The sequence below is a fragment of the Saccopteryx bilineata genome, chromosome 4, assembly GCF_036850765.1.
Source record: "Saccopteryx bilineata isolate mSacBil1 chromosome 4, mSacBil1_pri_phased_curated, whole genome shotgun sequence".
NCBI classification, from domain to species: domain Eukaryota; kingdom Metazoa; phylum Chordata; class Mammalia; order Chiroptera; family Emballonuridae; genus Saccopteryx; species Saccopteryx bilineata.
In genome coordinates this window covers 50,358,584-50,382,156 of record NC_089493.1, presented here as the reverse complement: position 1 = coordinate 50,382,156, position 23,573 = coordinate 50,358,584, and the positions used below count along the sequence as shown (strand labels likewise).

General features: G+C 46.3%; 1 protein-coding gene across 1 annotated transcript in view; it reads left to right on the top strand.

Annotated features, from left to right (window-relative positions):
- Nucleotides 1-9,852, top strand: part of NOX5 (NADPH oxidase 5) — a 38,350-nt gene extending 28,498 nt beyond the window's left edge. The window contains exons 14-16 of the mRNA XM_066276926.1: nt 213-312; nt 8,180-8,346; nt 9,326-9,852. Coding sequence (XP_066133023.1) covers nt 213-312; nt 8,180-8,346; nt 9,326-9,457 — 399 coding nt within the window. The 3' untranslated portion in view covers nt 9,458-9,852. The remainder of the gene's footprint in view (nt 1-212; nt 313-8,179; nt 8,347-9,325) is intronic.
- The last annotated feature ends 13,721 nt before the right edge of the window (nt 9,853-23,573 follow it).

Genomic DNA, 23,573 nt, shown 5'->3' with positions numbered 1-23,573 from the left:
CAGTCAGGAACCAGTTCTGGTCCCATGCTGCTCGGTAACCTAGTCACGGCTCCTCACCTCCATGAGCCTCAGTTTTTCCCTCCGTTAAATGGGGATGATAATGTGTGCCCTGCTCACAGCAGGGTGGTCATACAGGCCTTGGAGGTCACAGATATGACCATGCTGTGCATGAGGTAGGCCTCGCCTCAGAACCAGAGGGCCCCTCTCCCTAGGTGGACTTCATCTGGATCAACCGAGACCAGCGGTCGTTTGAGTGGTTTGTGAGCCTGCTGACCAAACTGGAGATGGACCAGGCCGAGGAGACCCAAGAGGGTAGGGAGGGACAGGGCCGGAGGAGGGTGGGAGTGTGGCAGGGGTTGCAGGGCCGGGGTCTTTGTGAGAAGCTGTTTAGACTACTCCACTTCTATCAGAAATGTAGGGGAGAAAGGTTTGCTTTTATTTCCCACTTAAATGTAACATTTTGTGAAACAAAAAATAAAAGAGGAAAAAGTCATTCATAATCCCATCCAACTATGCAGACTATTCCAGGCATTTTAAAGGATTTCCTTCTGCTATTTTTCCTTATTTGCATTTTATAAAAATGTATGCCCTTCTTTTTTTTTTCTAACTTCTCTTTTTCATGACATTTCTTTTTATTCAAAGCGAGTACTTGTTAAGAATTTAGATTTCCAGGCCTCCCCTGAGACCTTCCAAAGCAGAGTCTCTGGGTGAGGGCCCAGGAGCATACATTTTTAACACACTTCTCAGATGATTCTTATTCATACTTTTTTATTTAATTTTCTCCCACAAGTTGCTAGTCCTTTATTTTTAAAATTTATTGGGGTGATGTTGGTTGATAAGATTCAATAGGTCTCGTGTAGATGTCTATGATACATGATCTGTATATTGCATTGTGTGTCTGCCACCCAAAGTCAGATCATCTTCCATCACAGTCGATTTGGCCCCATGTACCCCTTACTATCCTCCAGCCCCCTTCCTGCTGGAATCCACCATACTGTTGTCTGTGTCTATGAGTTTCAGTTTTATATCCCACATATGAGCAAAATCATCTGGTTCTTGGCTTTTTCTGACTGACTTGTTTCACTTAGCATGATATTCTCAAGGTCCATCCATGTTGTCACAAATGGCAGTGTTTCATCTTTTCTTGTGACTGAGTAGTATTCCATAGTATAACCATATCTTTTTTATCCAGCCATCTATTGAAGGGCACTTTGGTTGTTTTCGTCTCTTCACCACTGTGAATATGCTGCAAAGAATGTAACATTTCTATTACCCCCAAAAGTCCCACTTTGCATCAACATCCCCCACCAACTTATAGTGCTCGGCAACTACAGGTCACCTATCACTACAGTTTCTAGAATTTCATATAAATAAAATCATATAATATGTAGTCTTTTCTGTGTTACTTTTTTCACTTAACATACTATCTTGAGATTTATCCATGTTGTTGCATATATCAGTAAGTAGTTTATTCTTTTTATCACTGAGTAGTGTTCTTTTTAATGATATATCACAATCTGTTTTTCTATTCACTTGATGGATATTAGTGTAGTTTTCACTTTTTGGCTATCGTGAATAAAACTGCTATAAATATATACATATAAGTCCTTTGTGGACATATATTTCTATCTTTTTTCAGTAAATAGGAGTGGGATTACTTAATATGCATTAAGTTTAACTTTATTAAGAAATTGCCAAACTGTTTTCCAAAGTGACTGGACCATTTTGCATTTCTATCAGCAATGTTTCAGATTTTCAATTACTCTACAACCTCACTATGACAATATTAGAAGTCTTTTTAAATTTTCCATTGATTTGAGAGAGAGAGGGTGGAAAGGAGAAGGGGAGGAGGAAGAGAGAGAGAAGCATCAACTCATTTCATTGAGTTGTTCCATTTAGTTGTGTACTCATTGATTGCTTCTGTATGTGCCCTGACTGGAGATCAAACCCACAATCTCTGGTGCATCTGGACAATGCTTTATATACTGGGCCACCCAGGCAGGGTGGCAGTCTTTCTAATTTTATCTGTTCTAGTGGGTGTATAGTGGCATCTTAATATGCTCTTAATTTGTATTTCCCTAATGACTAATATTTTCACGTTCTTATTTGTTGTTTGTACTTCTTTGCAAAATTTAAAATATTAGTCCACTCTTTAAATCCAGATGTTTGCCTCCTTTTTTAAAGATCAAGTTGTATCAGTTATATACATATTCTGGGAATAGGCCCATTGTCAAGTGTACATCTTACAGACACACTCTGCCCAGTCTGTGGTTTGTCTCTTCATTTTTTAAAACTTTCTCTTGAAGTACAAAATGTTCAAATTCTCAATTTTTTTCTTTTATTCTTCACACTTTTTGTGTCCTATCTAAAATCTTTGCTTTACCCAGGTCATGAGTATTTTCTCCTATGTTTCCTTCAAAAAGTTCTGTAATTTTAGCTCTTCAATTCAGTCTTATAGTGAGTTTAACAAAGTCAGGATAAAATATCAATATGCAAAAATCAGTTGTATTACTATTTACTAATAACAAAAAATTATAATTAAAAAATTTAAAAACATAAAATACTTAATGATAAATGTAGCAAAGTATGGGCAAGATTTGTACACTGAAAACTACAAAACATTTCTGAGAAGTGGTTTTCTTTAAATGTTTTGTACTTAGAGTTCATTAAACTTCTTGGCTATATGGGCTTGTAGTTTTCATCAAATTTGAATAAATTTCAGCCATTTTTTCTTTACATTTTTTTTTCTCTCTCCCCTTTCCCTTCCTGTCACTTCAATTACACAGATTTTAGACAGTTTGATATTCTGCAGGTCACTGAAACTCCGCTCCCACCTCAACCTGTACTTCATTTTGGATAGTTTCTATTGCTGTGTTTTCAAGATCACTTATCCTTTCTTCTGCCATACCTTATCTAGCACATCCATCCTAATAAAAATTTGAGCAAGTTTTTTTAAAAAAATAGATATTGAGAAGCTGCCTGGCCTATGATGGCACAGTAGATAAAGCATCAACCTGAAACACTGAAGTTGCCGGTTTGAAACCCTGGGCTTGCCTGGTCAAGGCACATATAGGAGTTGATGCTTCCTGCTCCTCCCCTTCTTCTTTTTCTTCTGTCTCTCTCCTCTCTCTAAAATGAATAAGTAAAAAATCTTTAAAATTTATTTGGCAAGGGAGATGTTGAGGGGAATACAGGGGAGGGGAGGATGCATTTGGGGAGACACTAGAATCTATGTAAACACAATAAATTAAACTTAAAAAAATTTATTTGGAAAACCAAAGGGCCTAAAATAGCTGTTAATCCTATCTATTGTATTTTTTTATTTCTGTTATTGTATTTTTCTTCTCTAGAAGTTCCATTTGGGTCTCTTTTATATCTTTCATTTCTCTCCTCATCATACATGCTTTGCTCTGATTTTACATTCTCAAGCCCAAGCACATTTACAATATTTGTGTAACATGTTTGACTAAATCCATCGGATTTGTTATTTCTGGGTCTGTTTCTAATTACTAGTTTTCTCCTAGTTGTAAATTGTGTTCTCCTGCTTTTTTGCATGCTTGATAATTTTTTTTAATGTTGTTGGTTTTTTTGTTTTATTTTTCAGATTTTATTTATTCATTTTAGAGACAGGAGACAGAGAGAGACAGAGACAGAGAGACAGAGAAAGACAGAGAGAGAGAAAGGAGGAGGAGCAGGAAGCATCAACTCTCATATGTGCCTTGACCAGGCAAACCTGGAGTTTTGAACTGGCGACCTCAGCATTCCAGGTTGCCTGATAACTTTTTATATTGGATGCCAGGCATTGTGAATTGCATGTTGTTGTCTTCTGGATTCTGTGGTATTTCTTTAAATAGTACTTACTTTATTGTGATGTGCAGTTACATTATTTAGGATAATTTGAATCTTTTCAAGTCCAGAGCAGACTTTATTGTGGGACTAATTTTGCCTCAGTACTATGAGTTACACCTCTAAGAGCTCTACCTGCTACTGCCCTGTGTACTGCAAGGTCTCCTCACTCTTGCTGGTGGAAGCACAAATTATTCCCAACTCTGTTTGAGCTCCAGGTACTGTTCAGCCTAGTGTTTTCTGAAAATTCAGCCTGGTGTTTTTGGCTAAGCTTTGTGCTTAACCAAAGGCTTACAGGAAACTTTATGCAGATTTCCAGAGGTATTTCTCTCCCTCCCTCCTCCCTTCCTCCCTCCCTTCCTCCCCTCTTCTCTTCTTTCTCTCTTTCTGCAGCTCCCTTTTCTCAGTCTTGTGCCTTCATAGTCTAGTTTCCTGGGCCTCCTTGAACTCCAGCTGCCGCCGCCTCACTCATGAGTCTAACACCAGCTGGACAATTGCAGGGCTCATTCCACTTGTTTCCCTCTCTTGGCAATTACAGTCCTGCACTACCTGTTGACCATCATTTTATGTATTTTTGTCCACTTTTCTAGTTGTTTAAGGTGAGAAAATGAGTATGGTTCTTTTTACTCCAATATACATTTTGGATGTGCATAACTGGTTAGTGGAAATAAGCATGTGAATAAACATATATATTTATTGGGGTTGAAGGCTCAATATTCTTCTAATGTGGTAAAAATCAAGAAATTTAAAGAGTAGTCTAAGATAACAATTAAACACCTTAGCATATACGAGCTTTTACTGTTTGGCCCCTTCTTTTATACTTTCATTAAATATGAATGTTTCGAATGTCCTCCTCCAGCCCCAGCAGCGCCCCCTCACCCACCCAAGTGTAACTTCTACATTTTTTACTAAGCCATGCTTAGTATGTATGATAACTAACATGCTTCTCTGAATTACATCACAGTCCTCATAAGCCATCTTTGTGGGATACTGAGGTTTTCTCCTGTGTTCTAAAGTTAATCTGTTATATTCATTATTTTTGTTTCATTTTATTTTACTTTTGCAAAAACTTATATGAGGAGAAAAATCTTTAGATAGGCTTCTAACTTCAAGAGAATTGGTGTGTTTTTTTAATACTGGTTGAGCTCATTGGAATTAGATCTTATTTGGCTTTTTTTTTTTTTTTTTTTGCATTTTTCTGAAGCTGGAAACAGGGAGAGACAGTCAGACAGACTCCCGCATGAGCCCGACCCGGATCCACCCGGCACGCCCACCATGGGGCGAGGCTCTGCCCACCAGGGGACGATGCTCTGCCCATCCTGGGCGTCGCCATGTTGCGACCAGAGCCACTCTAGCACCTGAGGCAGAGGCCACAGAGCCATCCCCAGCGCCCGGGCCATCCTTGCTCCAATGGAGCCTTAGCTGCAGGAGGGGAAGAGAGAGACAGAGAGGAAGGCGCGGCGGAGGGGTGGAGAAGCAAATGGGCGCTTCTCCTATGTGCCCTGGCCGGGAATCGAACCCGGGTCCTCCGCACGCTAGGCCAACGCTCTACCGCTGAGCCAACCGGCCAGGGTTTTTTTGGCTATTTAATCACCACAATGTTGCCATGAGTAAATTCAAATTCTAATAATAAACATAGTGTATAAGTTATGTAATCAAATACTGTTTTCTACAAGAAACATTCAAACAGATGAAGTTTTATTATAACAAGCATTCAAAGCCTTGAAGCTAAAGTCAACCGTCTTTGGAAGATAACTATTAAACCTTAGAAAATTGTAGTAAAGCTCTTTGCCCTTTCTTGTAAATAACAATCCTAGTAAACATTTATATAGCATCAACTTTGTTCTAAATGCTTTTATGTGTATTAATTCATTAGAAGCTGGATTGTATAATGACAAACTAGGGGAAAAGTTTAGATTTAATTTAAGTTTCTAGTTACCGGTACGTAAATATTTCTGTTTGCTTCTTCCTCATCTGTGTAAACCAAGGGTAACACTAACCCAATGCTGTCTGGTCTCCAGCCATTTGAGTCAACACCTTTCTCACCTCACATTTCTACCAAGGTTTCTCACTGACTGCAGCCAAAACCTGTGGCCTCTGATTTTAATTTGCATTTTATACTGAGGTTTGAGTTAAAGAATTTGTTGTGATTTATCATTTTTAACTTCTATAGCTTGAGCTGCAATCATTCTGTTTGGTTTGATTCTTTATCCCCTAATAGCTACAGAAGCGTGGACACATGATTTAACTGCTTTGCTTCCATTTCTTGGTCTGAAAAAATGTAGCTATGACTGGTACCTCCCTCATAGGATTGTTGTGAGGATTAAATGAGATACCATCTGTACAGCACTTAGAACAGTGACTAGAGCTTAATAACTGCTCAATAACTTGTGTAGTAGTCACAATGTAGCAATAGTAACAGTAGTATTTAATGGCTATTACTGAATGATACAATTAGTAGTTTGCCATATCTTATCACATTTAACCAAGCTTCTACTACTGGACATTCTGTTTATTACTAATTCTCCACTATCATAAGTAAAGCTGCAATTAATGTGTACAGTATATGCACATAGTTTTTTTTTTCTCCTTCCTTTGTATGATTTTCTTAGGAGAGGGTCCCAGAAATAGGATGACTGCCTCACACTCAGCTGTTTTGGAGAGGGTGAGACTATGTCAGGTCAGATCTCCCGCCTCCCTCCCACACAGTGTCTCCTCCTCTCTTCTCTTACCCCTCTCTGGGGTGGGGTGACTGTGGGAGGGGAAGGACCCTCTCAGGCAGGCAGGCATCCATTAGAGTACATCGCCCTCCCTCCCATACTACCCAGCACTACTCAAGTTCACTGACATGTGAAATACAATGTGTATCTCTTCTAAAGCCATCTGCATTTTAACAGTGGCCAAGACCTTAAGCCAAAGGGTAATTGGGCTAATGGTGCCATATGAAATACTCAAGAGCTAGTTGAGAACTGCACAAATCCTTTAGTCTGGGTAGAAGAGACGGATGCAGTGATCATCAGCTTATGAATCCAGCAGCCCTGCTGAAATCAGGCCCTGCAACTTCTGTCTTTGCACAAATGCATGGGTCTAAGGCAGCACTCGCCAGTCTTTCCCCCATCGTGGCACACTGGGAAATGTAACGCCGGTATGCCATGTTTGGGAAAACGGAGGAAGGAGCCTGAACACAGAGCTGCCCACCAGGGAGCTCCCATTGCCCTGAGGGCTGATACCCTGTCCCATTGCAGGCATATAACTGATAATGCTCAGATTTAATGGTCTTTCTCTCTCTCTCTCTCTCTTTGAGGTGTGGGAGAGAGAAAGAGGGAAAGAGAGAGATAAGAATGGAAAGAGGTGAGAAGCATTAACTCGTAGTTGCAGCACTTTAGTTATTCATTGATTGCTTACTCATATGTGCCTTCACAGGGTTGGGGGTGGCTTCAGCTGAGCCAGTGACCCCTTGCTCAAACCAGCAATCATTGGGCTCAAACCAGTGACCTTTGGGTTCAAGCCAACCACCAGGAGGTCATTCATGTCTATGATCCCACGCTCAAGCTGGCAGCCCCATGTTCAAGCTGGTGAGCCCATGCTCAAGCCAGATGAGTCTGCACTCAAGCTGGGGGGACCTTGGGGTTTTGAACCTGGTACCTCAGCATCCCAGGTCGACACTCTATCCACTGTACCACCAGCAGTCAGGCCCTAATGGTCTCTGTGTTGCCAGCCTGTGCCCTTGGCTCATGTCATGTCCCCTTCTTAGGATTCCTTCTTTCATCTCCGCTTTGAATCTTGCCCCTCTTCCAAGACCTCACCCAATGCCAATGCCCCCCACCCCAACCCCCAGGAAGCAGCTCTGTCTGCTCCAGCCCTTCCCTGCATATCAGTAGTATTCACCATCTGATCCATTCACTCAACACTTGGCCCTTTGGTTCTCAGCTACCTTTCCATGTGTTCATGGTTTATGTCCCCAATCTGACTGAGCAAGAGCAGGCACCATTTGGAACGGAAGGGCACACACTTTGGAGCCCAAGGACTGCCATGCTTCCCCGGGATTCATTTCTCCTCCAGAAATATAACTCCTGGGGTGGTTGTGAGGCTCAGGTTAGACAGTGGACATAAAACAACCCGTATATGCTGTGCACAGAGTAGGCCCCCTCGAGCAGTGGGCATCATCCCTCTCTGTTGGTCCCAGGGGGGCCCTGGTGAACACAGTAGCTGTAGGGCAAGTTCCAAGCCCTCTTGGTGTCCCTCCAAGCCCCCGGGCAAGGTGGCTGACATTTTGCCCTGTCCCCATCACGGCTGCTGCCTTTCAGTGCCATCCTCTCCTCCCACCACATAGGCCGCTTTCTGGAGATGCACTTGTACATGACTTCTGCTCTGGGCAAGAATGACATGAAGGCCATTGGCCTGCAGATGGCTCTTGACCTTGTGGCCAAGAAGGAGAAGAAGGACTCCATCACGGGCCTCCAGACGCGCACCCAGCCTGGGCGGCCTGACTGGAACAAGGTAAGGGCCAGCCGGCAGGGACCAGTGAGGCTGCGAGCCTGCAGCGGTGGCCGCGTAGATGAGGCCAAGCAGCCAGGGGCAAAGCATGAGGCTGGCATTTGAGGTCCAGCCGGGATCTCAGGGCTGGATCAGAGACAGGAAACCTGCTTCTGGATCTATCACTAGCTCACTTTGTGCCATCATTAGCCTCAGTTTCCCCATCTGTTTAGAGAGGAAGTTAGCCTGTATGACTTCCAAGGCTTCTCCCAGCCCGCCCTGATTCCTTATGAACCAGAGTAGAACGGAACTGAGGCCCATGGACACAGAATTATCCACAGTCTTCCTATTTTATTTCTCAGATTGGTTTTATAATTTTTCTGCCCTTAGTACTTACCATTTGGGGTCTAGAGTTTCACAAAGTGACCCAGAAAGTACCGCTTGTCAAACTTGTAGATAATCCAGGCCCAGGTAGTGAGGACAGAGGGGGACGGGATGCCAGTAGTTCTGGGGCACCAAAGAGAACTTCCCACAAAGGCAGTTCTTAAGCAGCATTTGGGTGGAAAAGGGTAAAAGACAAACACCTGACTTCAAGAAAGAGACATTCCCATGATGGCACATGGCCAGCAGGAAGACCAGCATGAGGTTCCGGCAGTCGGGGTTCAGCATGCCACACAGGGCTCTGTCATTGTCCTCCAACACGGCAGGGAGTGTGGTGTGCGTTCCTCTCAGACATAGCTCCTTGGAGCAGTGCCTGGCCCGCCCCCTCCGGGGTCTGGTCAGGTTGGGAGTGGCACATGGCTCCGAAACAAATGGCTGCATGTCGGTCTCTCTGCTCTGAAAACAAGCAGTTGAGTCTTGGTGCCCCTCACGCTGATGGACAGATGGCCAATGCGGCCGCTGCCAGCCCCTTCCATTGTCAGCCTCAGGGGGCTGTGCCACTGGGCGGGTCCACACTCCCACCTCTTCTCCCTCTGCTCTTCCCCAACCCCATGGACTCCAGGTGTTCCAGAAAGTGGCCGCTGAGAATAAGGGCAAGGTGCAAGTCTTCTTCTGCGGCTCCCCAGCCCTGGCCAAGGTGCTCAAGGTCCGCTGTGAGCAGTTCAGCTTCAGATTCTTCCAAGAGAACTTCTAGCCCCACCCTCCCAATCTTCGCCCAGATCCCCGCCCCCAGCCAGCAGGATGGCGCTGCTACCAGTGCCCCGAGGGACCAGCCTCAGACAGCCACCTGATCCTGCTCTACACCGAACAGTCCCACCTGCCACCAACGGGCAGGTGGACTTCTCTCCCAAGGGGGTGGGTGAGAGGCTTCCAGGGCAACTGCTCCTCCAAAAATTTCCCGAGGGGGCCTTCTCCCTGCAACAGTGGTCCTAGACCCACCTAACCATCACGATCATTTGGGAAATTGCTCCCCAAACATTTTATTTTGGCAAATTTCAAACATACAGAAAATTAAGACAATTGTACAATGAACAACATTACCCACTTTCTAAAGTCCTCAGTTAACATTTTGCTATATCTACTTTGACATATTATGCATTATCTCTCCCTCTGTCCTCTCATCAATGTACCTTACTTTCCTGACGCATTTCAAAGCACACTTTGCTACTCAGAAGAGATTTCTTTAAGTGCAGAGTCCTGGGTCCCACTCCCGGAAGTTCTGATTCTGAAGATCTGGGGACGAGACCTCCTAGAATGTGTATTTTCTCTAAAACCTATTCCTGTAGGGAGGGATAAGCAGCATTTTTTTTTTCTACCTTTCTCTGTTATTGTCTTCACTTCCTTTGTCTATCTGTGCCCTTTCTCCTCTCTCTCCCACTCTTTCTGTCTCTGTCCTGGGAGTGTCCCTCAGTGTCCCCCCACTGCTCTGCATGTTGGTCTCTCCCTTCTCTCCAAGCACTGAGTTATTAGAGAAATAGGATGAAGACTGTGCCTCTGTGTCTGTGGGGTCACAGAAAGGCCATGTGCTGGAAATTAGGTTGTGGCTCAGCTCAGCCACAACCTAGCTGTATGGCCCTGGCATCCTCTGCGTCTGTTTCTTCATCTGAAAAAATGGGACCGATGGCATCTCCCAGTCACAAGTGAAAGTGAAATGAGACATCACTGTAAGCGCTCCTGAAGCTCATCTTCCCTCCCCATGGGGTTCTTTATCCCTGCAGACGTGTTGTCTCCACATCTCCAGGCTGTGTTGTGGCTCCTTCTCTCTGTGTGTCCCAGGCTTTGCACCTGTCACTGCCTGGGCGGGAGTGGATGGCAGAGACAGCCCGTGCAGAAGCTCTCCTAGGAGGCACGTTGGGGAGGAGAGGCCCTGGGCTGTGGGCAGGGGGCGGGGCGGGGGGAGGGCTGGCCTCACTCCCTCGGATCTGAGCTGCTCACACCGCAAACCCCTACGAACCCCTCAGTTCCTGGGCACCCTCCACCTTGCAGCCAGTCTTGCCAGGTGCTGCCTTTTCTGTGAGAGTCTGAAGGACTCGTCCCCAAAGCTGCCTTCAGGGGGTTGGGATCAGGCCCTTTCTAATGGGATTTTAGATTGTGCCTTTCTTTCTTTTCCACGGGTTGGGGGGTCTCTGGGGGAGAACAGAAAAAGAAGCTGGGTGGCAACAATGATGATGATGGAGTCTAGCTGGGGGACTGGGGCGCAGCAGATGAGGGGGTGGTGTGCAGAGGATGATCGGGCAGGGCTGATGGAAGAGTCCTGTGGATGATAATGAAACAAAGCCGGAGGGGAAAGTTCTCTTCAGAAAGAAGCAGAGAGCAAAGTGGATGAAGCTGAAGTAGGGAGAGGGCAGGACACACTGTGAGGACCGGGACAGATACAAGATGGGACATAGGGCATCGTATTCAAGATGCTGGAGGGCAGGAGGAGGACCCACGAGGAAGAGGGGGATCTAGCTGCCAGCCCCACAGTGAAGGAGGTAACCGCGTTCAGGATGGGGACGAAAAGGAGGGGGCCTCGCTGAGCCTCTGCTGGGGCTGGGAGGCCTGGTGTTGGGGCCCTTTTGAGCTTGATTGTGTTCCATTTCCAACCAGCCTGGGGTAGGCTTGCATCTCTCACAGAAACTCAGACCTGGAGAAGTTGTTACCAGCCTGAGGTCATGCAGTCTTAGAACCCACTTCCTCCTGTTGAGTCTGTGTTTTCCCCTCTTCATCAGACTTGGGAAGGCCTGGGGAAAGCCCTTCACTGTCTGGAGTGTAGAAGTAAGTTAAGGGTGTGTCCTGACGTAGGGCTGGAGTATGTAAAGAGGATGGAAAGGTCACTTGGAAACTTGGCAGAGCCGAGTGTGTTTAGCACTGGACTTACACACACACACACAGTCACCATTTTACATTTATTCAGTCTCTGCTCACACTTTCCTAAGACCCTGGAGGCCCAGCCCTCAGTTCTTTGCTCTCTGAAAACATATTTCTATCAGTCTCCCACGCCTACATACAAACGGCCACTCTTCATTTGGAATTTTGTGTTATGCAGAGGGTGGGAGCAGGTGGTGGAACTTAGGTTCTAAAGTCCATGGAGGGCAGGGGTGGGATCTGAGCTGCCCCTCGGATCGGAGCTGCCCGACACCATAAACCCCGATGAACCCCGCGGTCCCTGGGCACCCTCCACCTTGCAGCCAGTCTTGTCAGGTTCTTTCTGTCTTTCTGGTGACAGTCTAGAGCACTCGTCCCCAAAGCTGCTTTTCTGGGGTTGGGATCAGACACTTTCCAATGGGATTGTAGATTGTGCCTTTCTTTTCCAGGGGTTGGGCTGGAGGTCCCTGGGGAGAGAAGGAAAAGAATTCAGACTCTGAAATCCGCATGTTTGACTTGTGAGCTCTCTCTCCAGACATGCTCCAGTTGCCCACTGGAGGGCGATGCAGAATCAGGGATCCCAGGAGGAGTTGTTTGCTAGGAAGGAGGCTGCTTCCTGAGTGGCAGTGAATCAAAGACTGGCCACAGAGACCGCACCTCACTCCAAAGCTCCTGGCTCAAGGGCTCAAGGCAGCACCTCCAGGCGCAGGCAGAACTGTGATGTCAAGAGACTTCATTTTTGAGAGAGTTTCTCTAGCTGCCACAGCTCCTCATCCCAACCACAAATGCATGCACACACAAACCTGCTGCCCTACACACACACACACACACACACACACACACACACACACACACTCCTTCCTTGCCACACCCAGTGACCAGGTTCTGGGCTTCACTCTTTCCCATCGGTAATGTCATGACAGGTCCAGCTGGGGGGGAGTTGAAGGTCTGGGCTCTGCCATCTCATATCATCACAGGTGGCGGGATCAAATATGTGGGTGTACAGATCACTGGCTCTGTCCATCTGGATGGTTCTCAGATGTCCAGATGGGGCCATCCTGCTGTCAACAAGAAACAAATGCAGCCGTATGGCTGGCTGACTTTTCTCCTTTCGCCCAGATGTTGGCAATACTGTAGCTAAATCTGGCCCTGAGATAGCTAAGGTTGACACACAGACACAGAGAACAGGAGCGCAGGCTAACTCTGCAGCAAAGGGTGTGTGCTCCTCAGGGTCAGGCCTGTGGCCCCAGAATCCAGCACAGAGGGAGGGGCAATAGGCCTAATGCAGACATAGGTCCTCACCAGGCCAAGGGGTTACTTAAATAGAAGTATCCTTAGGAAGGGTCCTCTGCATGTAATTGTCATTTGTAATCTGGGAACCAAGGTGCAAACACAAGCTCCTTGAATGAATTGCTTTGCCAGGTTCCATGACACTGGTCCACTGTAAGGACAGTGGGCATTAGGGAAACAAACAGGCAGGTCCCCAGACGAGCAGCACAAGTGTAATCTATTAATACACTGAGAACGTACAGCATTCCTGGGAAGGGAGGGTGACACAGGCAATACTAAGAAGTGTCACTACCTTGCAGACCAGGTCAAGATTAGGAAGAGATTAGAGACGCCAGCCAAGACTGGCTCCAGACAAACACCTTGGAGATGTGCAGTGGGAAGGTCTTCGCCCCCTGAGGTCAGGGCACTGGACTCCACATATATCTCTGCCCCAGTGCTGTGTGACCTTGGTTATGCCTGTGACCCCTCTGAGCTCTCGCTTTCTCATCCATAAAATGAACAGATGCAGGGTACGTGTTTAAATGTTAGTATATGCATAATCATTTCTTAAAAGATACAGACAAAAATGTTTATTTTATCTCTCTCTCTCTGAAGAGCAGGAATGGAGGAACAGGGAGGAAATAGTTCTGTTTTCTGTTTTTAAAGTTTTGGGTTTTTTTTTTTACTTTTTATTATCTTCCCCTCTTTAAAGTTTGAAGTTTTTATAAGCATGTATTAGTTTTGTTCATTTTATTTTTAAAAGAAACCCATGATAGAATGTTAAGTTTTTAAAAGTACCAAGTTTTGACATATTTTATTCATGTAACTGTAATAAAGTAGTGTAATCCGTGGGTTACATATAGACACCAAGATAAGTTATAGGAGAAATATTAAGAGGAGCTTTATTAAGAAGCCGGCAGCATACACGGGGTAGAGCTAACCCAAATCGTGCAGCCCAGATTATAGTCCTGATGCTGCTTTTATAGAGACAAAATCACATACTGGTTAGGGGGAAAAGGAGGGGGAGCATAGTACAAAAGTCATTTACTAATAAGCTTACAACATTTATCTATAGGATCTATTAAAAGAAGAAAACGTTCCTATACATCAAGACCACAAGATAACACAGTAGTGATAAATGTTTTACATACCGGACAAAGACATTCCCAAATCTTCTAGGATTTACAACCTATCCCTGTCCCCACAATAGTGGGAAATGAAATGTTTAGCTTAGGATAAGGAGAGAAGCTAAATGAAATTACCTTTGCTAAGAGTGTTGGGGTTTCCTAATAAGCTAGTCCCTGCTTGCTTATATTACAAGTTTTGTACATATAAAGAATTTCAGAGGGATGATTATTAGAAAGCATATAAAATATTACACAATACAGGTTTTTCAAGCAAGGGAAGTAGACTCGTGATCCCTTGGTCTAGAGATAAAGGTCACTCTCATGACTTCAGGATGAGAGGAAGAGTCAGGATTAATGTAGGAATTTTTAATTAAGGTATGTAAACATTGTTTCTTGAAGGCTTTTAAGAGAAGAGGAAGAGGTTTTCAGATAGGCTGTACCTTCTTTGCTCTAGCAAGTGGCGTCAGTCCTTCCGGAGAACTATAGGAACTAGTTAAACTATGACTAACTGATTTTTGCCCCTGTAAGCTCTTCTTGTTCTTTTTTCTTCCTCAGAAAGGAGGGGTAAGGGGGCCTGACTCTTCCTTTTTTTTTTTTTTTTTTTTTTTTTTTTTTGTATTTCTCTGAAGCTGGAAATGGAGAGAGACAGTCAGACTCCCGCATACGCGGGCCGGGATCCACCGGGCACGCCCACCAGGGGGCAACGCTCTGCCCACCAGGGGGCGATGCTCTGCCCCTCCGGGGCCTCGCTCTGTCTCGACCAGAGCCACTCTAGCGCCTGGGGCAGAGGCCAATGAGCCATCCCCAGCGCCCAGGCCATCTTTGCTCCAATGGAGCCTTGGCTGCGGGAGGGGAAGAGAGAGACAGAGAGGAAGGAGAGGGGGAGGGGTGGAGAAACAGATGGGCGTTTCTCCTGTGCGCCCTGGCCGGGAATCGAACCCGGGTCCTCCGCACGCTAGGCCGACGCTCTACCACTGAGCCAACCGGCCAGGGCTGACTCTTCCTTTTAAAATATTAATGTTGGCCCTGGCCGGTTGGCTCAGCGGTAGAGCGTCGGCCTAGCGTGCGGAGGACCCGGGTTCGATTCCCGGCCAGGGCACACAGGAGAAGCGCCCATCTGCTTCTCCACCCCTCCGCCGCGCTTTTCTCTCTGTCTCTCTCTTCCCCTCCCGCAGCCAAGGCTCCATTGGAGCAAAGATGGCCCGGGCGCTGGGGATGGCTCTGTGGCCTCTGCCTCAGGCACTAGAGTGGCTCTGGTCGCAACATGGCGACGCCCAGGATGGGCAGAGCATCGCCCCCTGGTGGGCAGAGCCTCGCCCCATGGTGGGCGTGCTGGGTGGATCCCGGTCGGGCACATGCGGGAGTCTGTCTGACTGTCTCTCCCTGTTTCCAGCTTCAGAAAAATGCAAAAAAAAAAAAAATTGAAAAAAAATAAAATATTAATGTTAACAATTTTGCAGTTCCTTGGCACCTTATCACATAACAAAACATAAACGGAATGTGTATTGTGCACGGGATCTGCAGGCAGAACTGCGAGGGAAGAGGATGAAGAGACCCACTAAATAGTGCGTGCTGGCGGCCGCGGAACAGGTGGAAGAGGGCTCGGCGCTTTTCTCTTTCCTGTTTCACACACTATGTTTCCCGTATAATGTTTCACAGGATAGAATTCTTACACCATGCATTTCATGTATTAATCATGTGATGTTTTACTTTTTTATCTATGTACTTATGCTATGGCCTATGTGCATTTTTTAAAAGAATAAAACAAAATGGAGAGATTGTCTAAACCGTTGTCTAAAATTCCCTCATGTAGATTATTTCTCAAATGAAAGTGTTTCAAACACATCTGAGGACATGAGACTACCCTCTCCAACTGGGGGCCTCTTTCAAAGGTCTAAATATTAAAATAAAAGGCCCCTTCCAAGCCTGAGGCGGGTCCTGAGGGACTACAGAGGCCCTTGGCATCCAGGTGGATTCTGTGCCCAGGACTGGGCCCTGCACCTGCCCGCCTCACAGTGCAGACGCCTCAGGGCACAGTCTCTGCTAAACAAATACTCATGTTAACCAGCCTTCCTGACAGATTGATGCATCTTTTTATGACCTGTCTTTACAATATGATGACTTTCTCCTTTAAAAAAATAAGATTAATTCAGACAAGACATTTATTTTATGGGGAAATTTATCCCAGGAGGCAAAATACCCAAGCTGAATGGCAGAGATGACTGGAAGGAGACTCGATTCGAAAGAAAACTTCCAGCTTCCCAACCTCAGCCATGCAGCAATGGCCCCAAATGGGCAGCCCTGATCCTACCCACAGACTAATGGGGCCCCCTTGAATCATCCCCATGTGACAGGGGAGGAAAAGGTGCATTTTTTGGTAAAAGAATAAAGTTCTGAGATTCATCCAAATTTGGCTGGGTGTGAGTTTATATATACAGATGAAGCTTGTCTTTTTTTTTTTTAAGCTTAGTTTTATTTATTTTATTTCATTTTATTTAGATATTTTATTTATTCATTTTAGAGAGAGGAGACAGAGAGAGACAAGGGAGGGAGGAACAGAAAGCATCAACTCCCACATGTGCCTCGACCAGGGAAGCCCTGGGTTTCGAACCAGCGACCTCAATGTTCCAGGTCTATGCTTTTACCCACTGCGCCACTGCAGGTCAGGCTGAAGCTTGTCTTTAATGCTGAAGAAGGTTCAAGGGAAATGAATTATTTGTTTCTGCATTTCTGTGACCGGAATAGCACTACCTCCTAGTCAGCGCCTGGCAGTGTTTCATGAGTAGTTCTGCCCCCCTCGAGCCCCAGGAGGTGCCCTTGACTCCTCTGTCTCCCCCATGCTCCTCCCACAGTCAATCACCACGCCCTTTCTATGTGACATTCTACATGTTTCCAGTGGTGGGATTCAGCCGGTTCGCACCGGTTCGGCAGAACTGATACCTAATTTTTTTTAATTTGGTGAACCGGTTGTTAAAATGGTACCTGTAATCAGGATTCTCTCTAAGGTGGATGTGGAAATCACAAATTTACGTTTCTTACTCTTTCTTAATGTTCATCTGCACAACAGCGTATTCTAAGCGCCCGTAGTAATGTTCATTCCGTCCATAGGTGAAAAAAATTCCAAGTGGGGACGTCAATCAATAAGCAATATGGAAATATCTTAAATAACAGTTTTATTTTTTTGTCAGGTATTATTTAGTATTTTTTCATTACTATTTTAAAACTCTTACAACATAATCTAGCTCTGTGTACCTCTTTTATTGTTCTTATTTAAGTATTAAATGCATGAAATAATAAACTACCTTTCGGTATATCGTTTTTTAATACTTATGGTCATTATGGCAAAGAACTGGTCGTTAAATTATTTGGATCCCACCACCACTACATGTTTCTCAAATTCATTCTCGTTTCTATTGGCCTGCATTTGTTCAGTTTTAAGTTGGCTTTTGCCTGGACTGTTGTGTCCACCTCCTGACTCCTCCTCCTTTCTCCAGCCTCTGTCAGCTTCAGTCCATCCTCCACACTGTTGGAATATGATCGCACAACTTCCTGTTGGGTAAGTCCCGAGACTGGCACACAGACACCCCCCGACCACCACCACAAGCACTCCATTAAGCTCTTCTGTTAGGATTAAAACCAGAACTATCCCCGGCCTTTGTCTGCCTCTGGTGTGTTGACAACATCCATCTCACTCTTCATGCTCTAAACTACCATGTAACTTAGAATTTCCCCCAAACACCAGGAAGTGTCACACCTTCAAGCCTTTGTCTCTGCGGTGCCTGATATTTGGATCACCCTTCCTCTCCTTCATATTGTGATTTCAGAACACTTTTTTCTTTTCCTTTTAGTGCATGCACGCGCGAGCAAGAGAGACAGACCAACAGGAAGGGGGAGAAATGAGAAGCATCCACTCATAGTTGTGCCACCTTAGTTGTTCATTGATTCCTTCTCATATGTGCCTTGACCGGTGGTAGAGGGTTGCTCCAGCCGAGCCAATTACCCCTTGCTCAAGCCAGCGACCTTGGACTCAAGCCAGCAACCTTGGGCTTCAAGCCAGCCACCTTTGGGCTCAAGCCAGCAATGTCTATGATCCCACTCTCAAGCCAGTGACCCTGCGCTCAAGCCAGATGAGCCTGTATTCAAGCCTGCAACCTCAGGGTCTCAAACCTGGGTCCTCAGCATACCAGGCTGAGACTCTAGCTACTGTGCCACCACCTGGTCAGACAAGATTTCAGAACATTTTATTATCAGCCCATCTGTGGAGACTTCCTGGCAGGCCTCTGTCATGACAAATGAGCAGTCTCCTCCGTATGACAACCTGTGTCCTACTCTGTAGCCAGAGTGTCCACCACAGGTATTGTATTTACCCGCTTACTCATCTGTGCACTTCTAGAGGGCAGAAGCAGGGTCTATTCATCGTCATCTCCCCGGTGCTGGCACGTAGGATGTGATCAATGACAGTGTTGGTGCACTGACATGACTCCTTTAATCCCCCTCCCTCCTTCCTTTCCCTACCTTCTCTGCTTCTCCCCTTCAAGGAGAAAATGCCAACACCCTGCAGGCAGACAGGACCAGCTTTCCAGGTGGACAGAGTGAGCCTTCAAGGTGTAACTTCCAGGGCCTAGAAAGAGTCCTGCCTCGCCCCACCTCTCATACCTTCCAGACTTGGTTTTTTTCTTTTTGAAGCATAGGCCAGATTTAATATAGAACTCCTCACAGCCGAGGTGCAGTCTGTCTGCAGCACCTTCTGTAAAATGAGGAGGTGGGGCTCATGTGCCTATACCTCTGTGACACCTTCTCCTCTTCTTTATTCTTCTTCCTTGAACTTAAAGAGATGAATGACTTACAAAGAGCAAGTGAATCAGAAATAGGGAAAGCAAAAGAAGAGAGTAATTTTGCCAAGTTATTATTCAAAGGAGCTCTCTGGGACCCAGAGCAAGAGCAGCCTCATCAATCACCCCACAGAGCTCTGTGGACAGGTGGGTGGGAGTGGCCACGTGCTGTCTGCAGACAGTTCTGTGCGTGAAAGGCCAGGCCAGGAGCCTGGGGCCCTCTGCCAGCCACCATGCAGAGAGGAAGGGTGGGAGGGAGCCAGAGATGCTGAAAGGAGACAATCTGCCCAAAAACCAAGACCAGGCTCTCTGACTTGCTTTCTTGACAGGCCAGAGCCCCTGGAGGCCCCACTCTGGGCTGGGCCAGTGCTGGGGAAAGCACCACCCAGAGCAGAGGAGAGAGGGACTGGGGGCAGGTTCCAGGTCTGGAACTTGCTCTCTGGGCATTCTGCTATAGGAGGCAGCCCTGCCTCATCCCATCAGAAAGGGGGCCTAAGTCACATTCAGCCCTGTATCCAGGGCTTAGCCATGGATGCTCCTCAAATGAGTGATGGATGGATGATGGATGGAGGGATGGATGGATGGATGGATGGATGGATGACAAAATTATTACAGCACACTATCTTCTTCTTTTTGTGTGTTTTATTACTTTACCTGAATTTTTATTCATAGTTTATCCTTGCTTCTTAAATTGTAATTACAGTAAAATCTACTTGGGGGCAGGAACTAAATCTGATACCTCTCTGTACACAAGTTCTGCATCTAGGAGGCCCATAAGTATTGGAGTCTTGGTTGGGTAGCTTAGTTGGTTAGAGCAGTGGTCCCCAACCGCCGGGCCGCGGACCAGTACCTGTCCATGGGCCATTTGGTACTGGTCCGCAGAGAAAGAATAAATAACTTACATTATTTCCATTTTATTTATATTTAAGTCTGAACAATGTTTTATTTTTTAAAAATGACCAGATTCCCTCTGTTATGTCTGTCTAAGACTCACTCTTGACGCTTGTCTCGTAAGTTCAACAATTATATTTAAAAATACCACAGTTTTTACGCCGGTTGCACAATTTTATTTTGTGCATTTATCCATCCCACCCTAAAAGCCAGTCTGTGAAAATATTTTCTGACATTAAACCGGTTCGTGGCCCAAGAAAGGTTGTGGACCACTGGGTTAGAGCATTGTCTTGATACACAAAGGTTGTGGGTTCGATCCCCAGTCAGGGTACACATAGGAACAGATCAAAGTTTCTCTCTCTCTCTAAAATAAATAAATTAAAATTAAAAAATAAATAGGTCTGGGAAAGAAGAGTGTAGGAGAAAGGGGTAGAGCCTCCTGAATAGCTTCAGAACTCGTAGGTTTCGTTTCTTTGACCCTGCCAGCACGAGTTTCGCACGAGTTTCATTTCAGGGCTTTGCGGCAGGTGACCAACCACAAAGGAATGTCCGATGAAGTCATGATCTGTTGAAACTGCTGACGATTGGAAATGCATCAACGTCCGTAATTAGTGGAAAAACACCCCTGCATCCAGCGATAGCAATAGCCAATGAGCAAATGCCCCACTACCCTTCCTACTTCCCTAAATCTGACCCTTAGAACATGGCCTAAGTCTGAAGCCGGGGCTGCTCTCCCTTACGAGACAGCCCGGCAGTTTTCCTTTCGTTAAAGCCTGTTAACACTGGTCTTTCGGACTCCGATGGATTCTATCAAGAACCTCAGCCCTTCTCCAGGTCACATGATGGCATTTCCTGGGAGATTATTGGCCCCCGGGCTCCACATTAGAGCACATCATGATGTCAGTAGATGAGTTTGTTGAATCCCTACCGTCCTGGGTGCTGGAGTTCAACAGTGGATAGAAGAGGCAAGGTTTCTGTTCTCAGTTTCCTCATCTGTAAGTTGGACACAATAATAAAAAACGATATCTGTTAGATAGAAAAATGAGAAAGATTAAATGGGTTAATGTGTGAGAGGTGCTTCAAACAGGCTTGGCATGTATAAGTTTCAGTAAGACGTTGGTTATTTCTGTCTTGATTTATTTGGACTTCTATAAACACACACACACACACCACAGACTGAGTGGCTTATAAACAACAGAATCTACTTCTCACAGTTCCAGAGGCTGGAATCTGAGATCAGGGTGCCAGCAGGGTGGAGTTCTGGTGAGGACCCTCTTCCAGGTGGCTCTACTGCTATCAGGAGGCCTCTGCAGTCATGGTCTTCTGGTACTCTATGACCAGCCACATTTTGGGGCCAACAAATGCCCTCTCCTCCCCTGGGGTGGAGGGGAACACAAGGGTCCCAGGCTTCTGCAAACACCATGGCTCCTCCTTCATATCCCAGGGAAGCCTGCCCGGCTGGGCCGGCCATGCTGTGTGGACTCGGGGGAGCAGACAGCACCCCTTCAAGCTCCCTTCCCAAACCTGCTAATCCTGGGCTGCAGGAGGCAGGAGGAGACCAGATCACAGCTCCCCTAGCTCATTAGTGCTGCATTGTGAATTCCGGGGATAATGTATGTTCTTTTCTTCCCTGATTGCTTCTGAAATCTCCTGCCTGTTTATCAAATCCAAGCCAGGCTTTTCCACCCTCTGGCTTTATCTCTGAGCTCCTCTTCTGCAGAAGAGGAAAACAGGGAAATACTCCTGAGGGATTCAGTTCTAGTGTTGAGGACAGAAAGGCCAATTTCTATTAGCTCATTTCCAGGAGAACAGGGAGATGGGGGGCTTTCAGGGAAGGAGGCAGGAGGGCCTCAAAAAAGCAACTGACCCCCACACCAAGCTGGACTAAGGCGGATCTCCCAGAAAGGAAAGCTCCTCCCTCATGCCCCCACTGTGCCCAGCAAACCCTCTCAAATCAGTTGAGGCCCACTAGTTCACCATTAGAGAATCATTCATTCATTCACCCCGCAGAATTTGTTGAATGCCTACCTTATGCTAGGCACTGTGCTGAGTATAGGGCACCAAGTATAGGGCCAATACCATCAAGTAGATGCCAGCGCAGGGCCTCATGAAGTGTGGTGGTGGATGAAGAATGGGGGGTCAAGGTCAGGGTGCGATGAGACGACCCCTGACATCGGTCTTGAAGGAGTGAGAAACGGCTGTGTGTGTGTGTGTGTGTGTGTGTGTGTATTGCATACGAGTCCAAACACCACGTGCACAGGCACAGAGGTATGACTGTTTATTTTGGGGAAGACTAGTGGTGGAATGGACCCAGGGTAGGATGGACCCAGGTCAGGAGTGAGGACCTGTGTGGCCTCCTGATATGGCCCATGTGATACCAGGACCTTTCACACCAGGGCAGTAGTCTCCGTGTCTCTTCAGATTCTGAAAAGCGAGCGTCTGAGTGGCTCCACGCACCCCACTACTGCAGCCAGTGGACTGACTGCCTTTGCGTATGGGGCACCAGCCGAGGCTGGGGGCAGGGTGGGACATGGTACCCCTCCAGAGGCTGTGACATGTTCTTTGTGCAGGTCTTACCAACACCTTTCTCACTCCCTCTTGGTCACAGGCTGTTTCCTCTGTATCACCTGCAGCTGGTCTGGCAGTTCCCTAATGCCAGGTTCTCTCCTCCCCCTGTGCACTTCCTACAGAGCACTTGAGAAAGAGTAAACAGCAAGCATTTAATAGAGACTTTTGTCTGATCTGGGATTGTATCTAATGTCATTGTTGAATTGTTTCGCTCTTTACTCAAGGTTTACAGTAGTGTATTTGCCCATGGAGGGTTTACCTCTGTCAGTGTCTGTCTCACCCTGTGAAGAGGGAGGGAGCAAGGCCACCTGACCCCAAATCCTTCCCCCTCTTCTATGCTAACTGAATGTTGACTTTGTTCTAGGCAATCCTAGGTGATAAACAATGATCATAATAATTGTCAGGAACATTCCAATGTAGCCAAGTACCTGTTCTCCCTCGTGATGAGAAGGAAGAGTCTACAGAGGGTTCTGGGACTCTCAGGTTCTTCTTGTCCTGATAAAGGAACAGGTGAAGCTGGTGCCACCTCTATCTCCTGCTTCCTGTCTTGACCAAGATTCTTGGACATCCTGAGAAATCCAATGACCATGAGGCAGAAGCCAATACTCGGGGTGAACATAGGAAAAAGGCAGAGGTCACTCAGACATTCAGGGCACTATCAAACCTCTGCCCTTATCTGGGCACCTGGGTACAGTACTTGGCACATGGCCACCTCCCGATAATTCTTTGTAGATTGAGGGAATGTCTTTAGGACACTGTCAGTTGGGAAATGTGTTACCTACAACTAAACATATTTCTAGCTAATTTATTTAGTACCTGTAAAGATTAATAAAGCCTATGCTAAGATTATAAATGGAATAAACTGAATGGACCTCAAATTCAGGTGCCACCCTGAAATCTGAAACAGGATGCTGTGATGAGCCCCGTGGCTCCCTAGCCCTTAGCCTTTTCTGCCTGGAATGGGGACCACTTGCCTCTCTCCCCGCTCCAGCTGGCACTTGTGCCCCTCCATGTCCCTCAAGGGAAGGGCAGAGTTGCTCATTTTCTTAGGAGTTACTGCTTCTTGGTGCTAGTGCTCCGGCCTGAGCCTGACTCTCAGAGCTGAGAAGTCACACAGGACCCAGCTCTTCCCTGAGAAGAGCGTGTCAAAGCCTCACCAAACACTAGCAGGGGAGGGAAGCCAAGAGGGGGCACTTTAAAGTCATTTCCTGCCACGCGGCTCCAGCCTGGCATTATCCCTGATGTGAGCCATTAACCTGCTAATTACCAAACAATT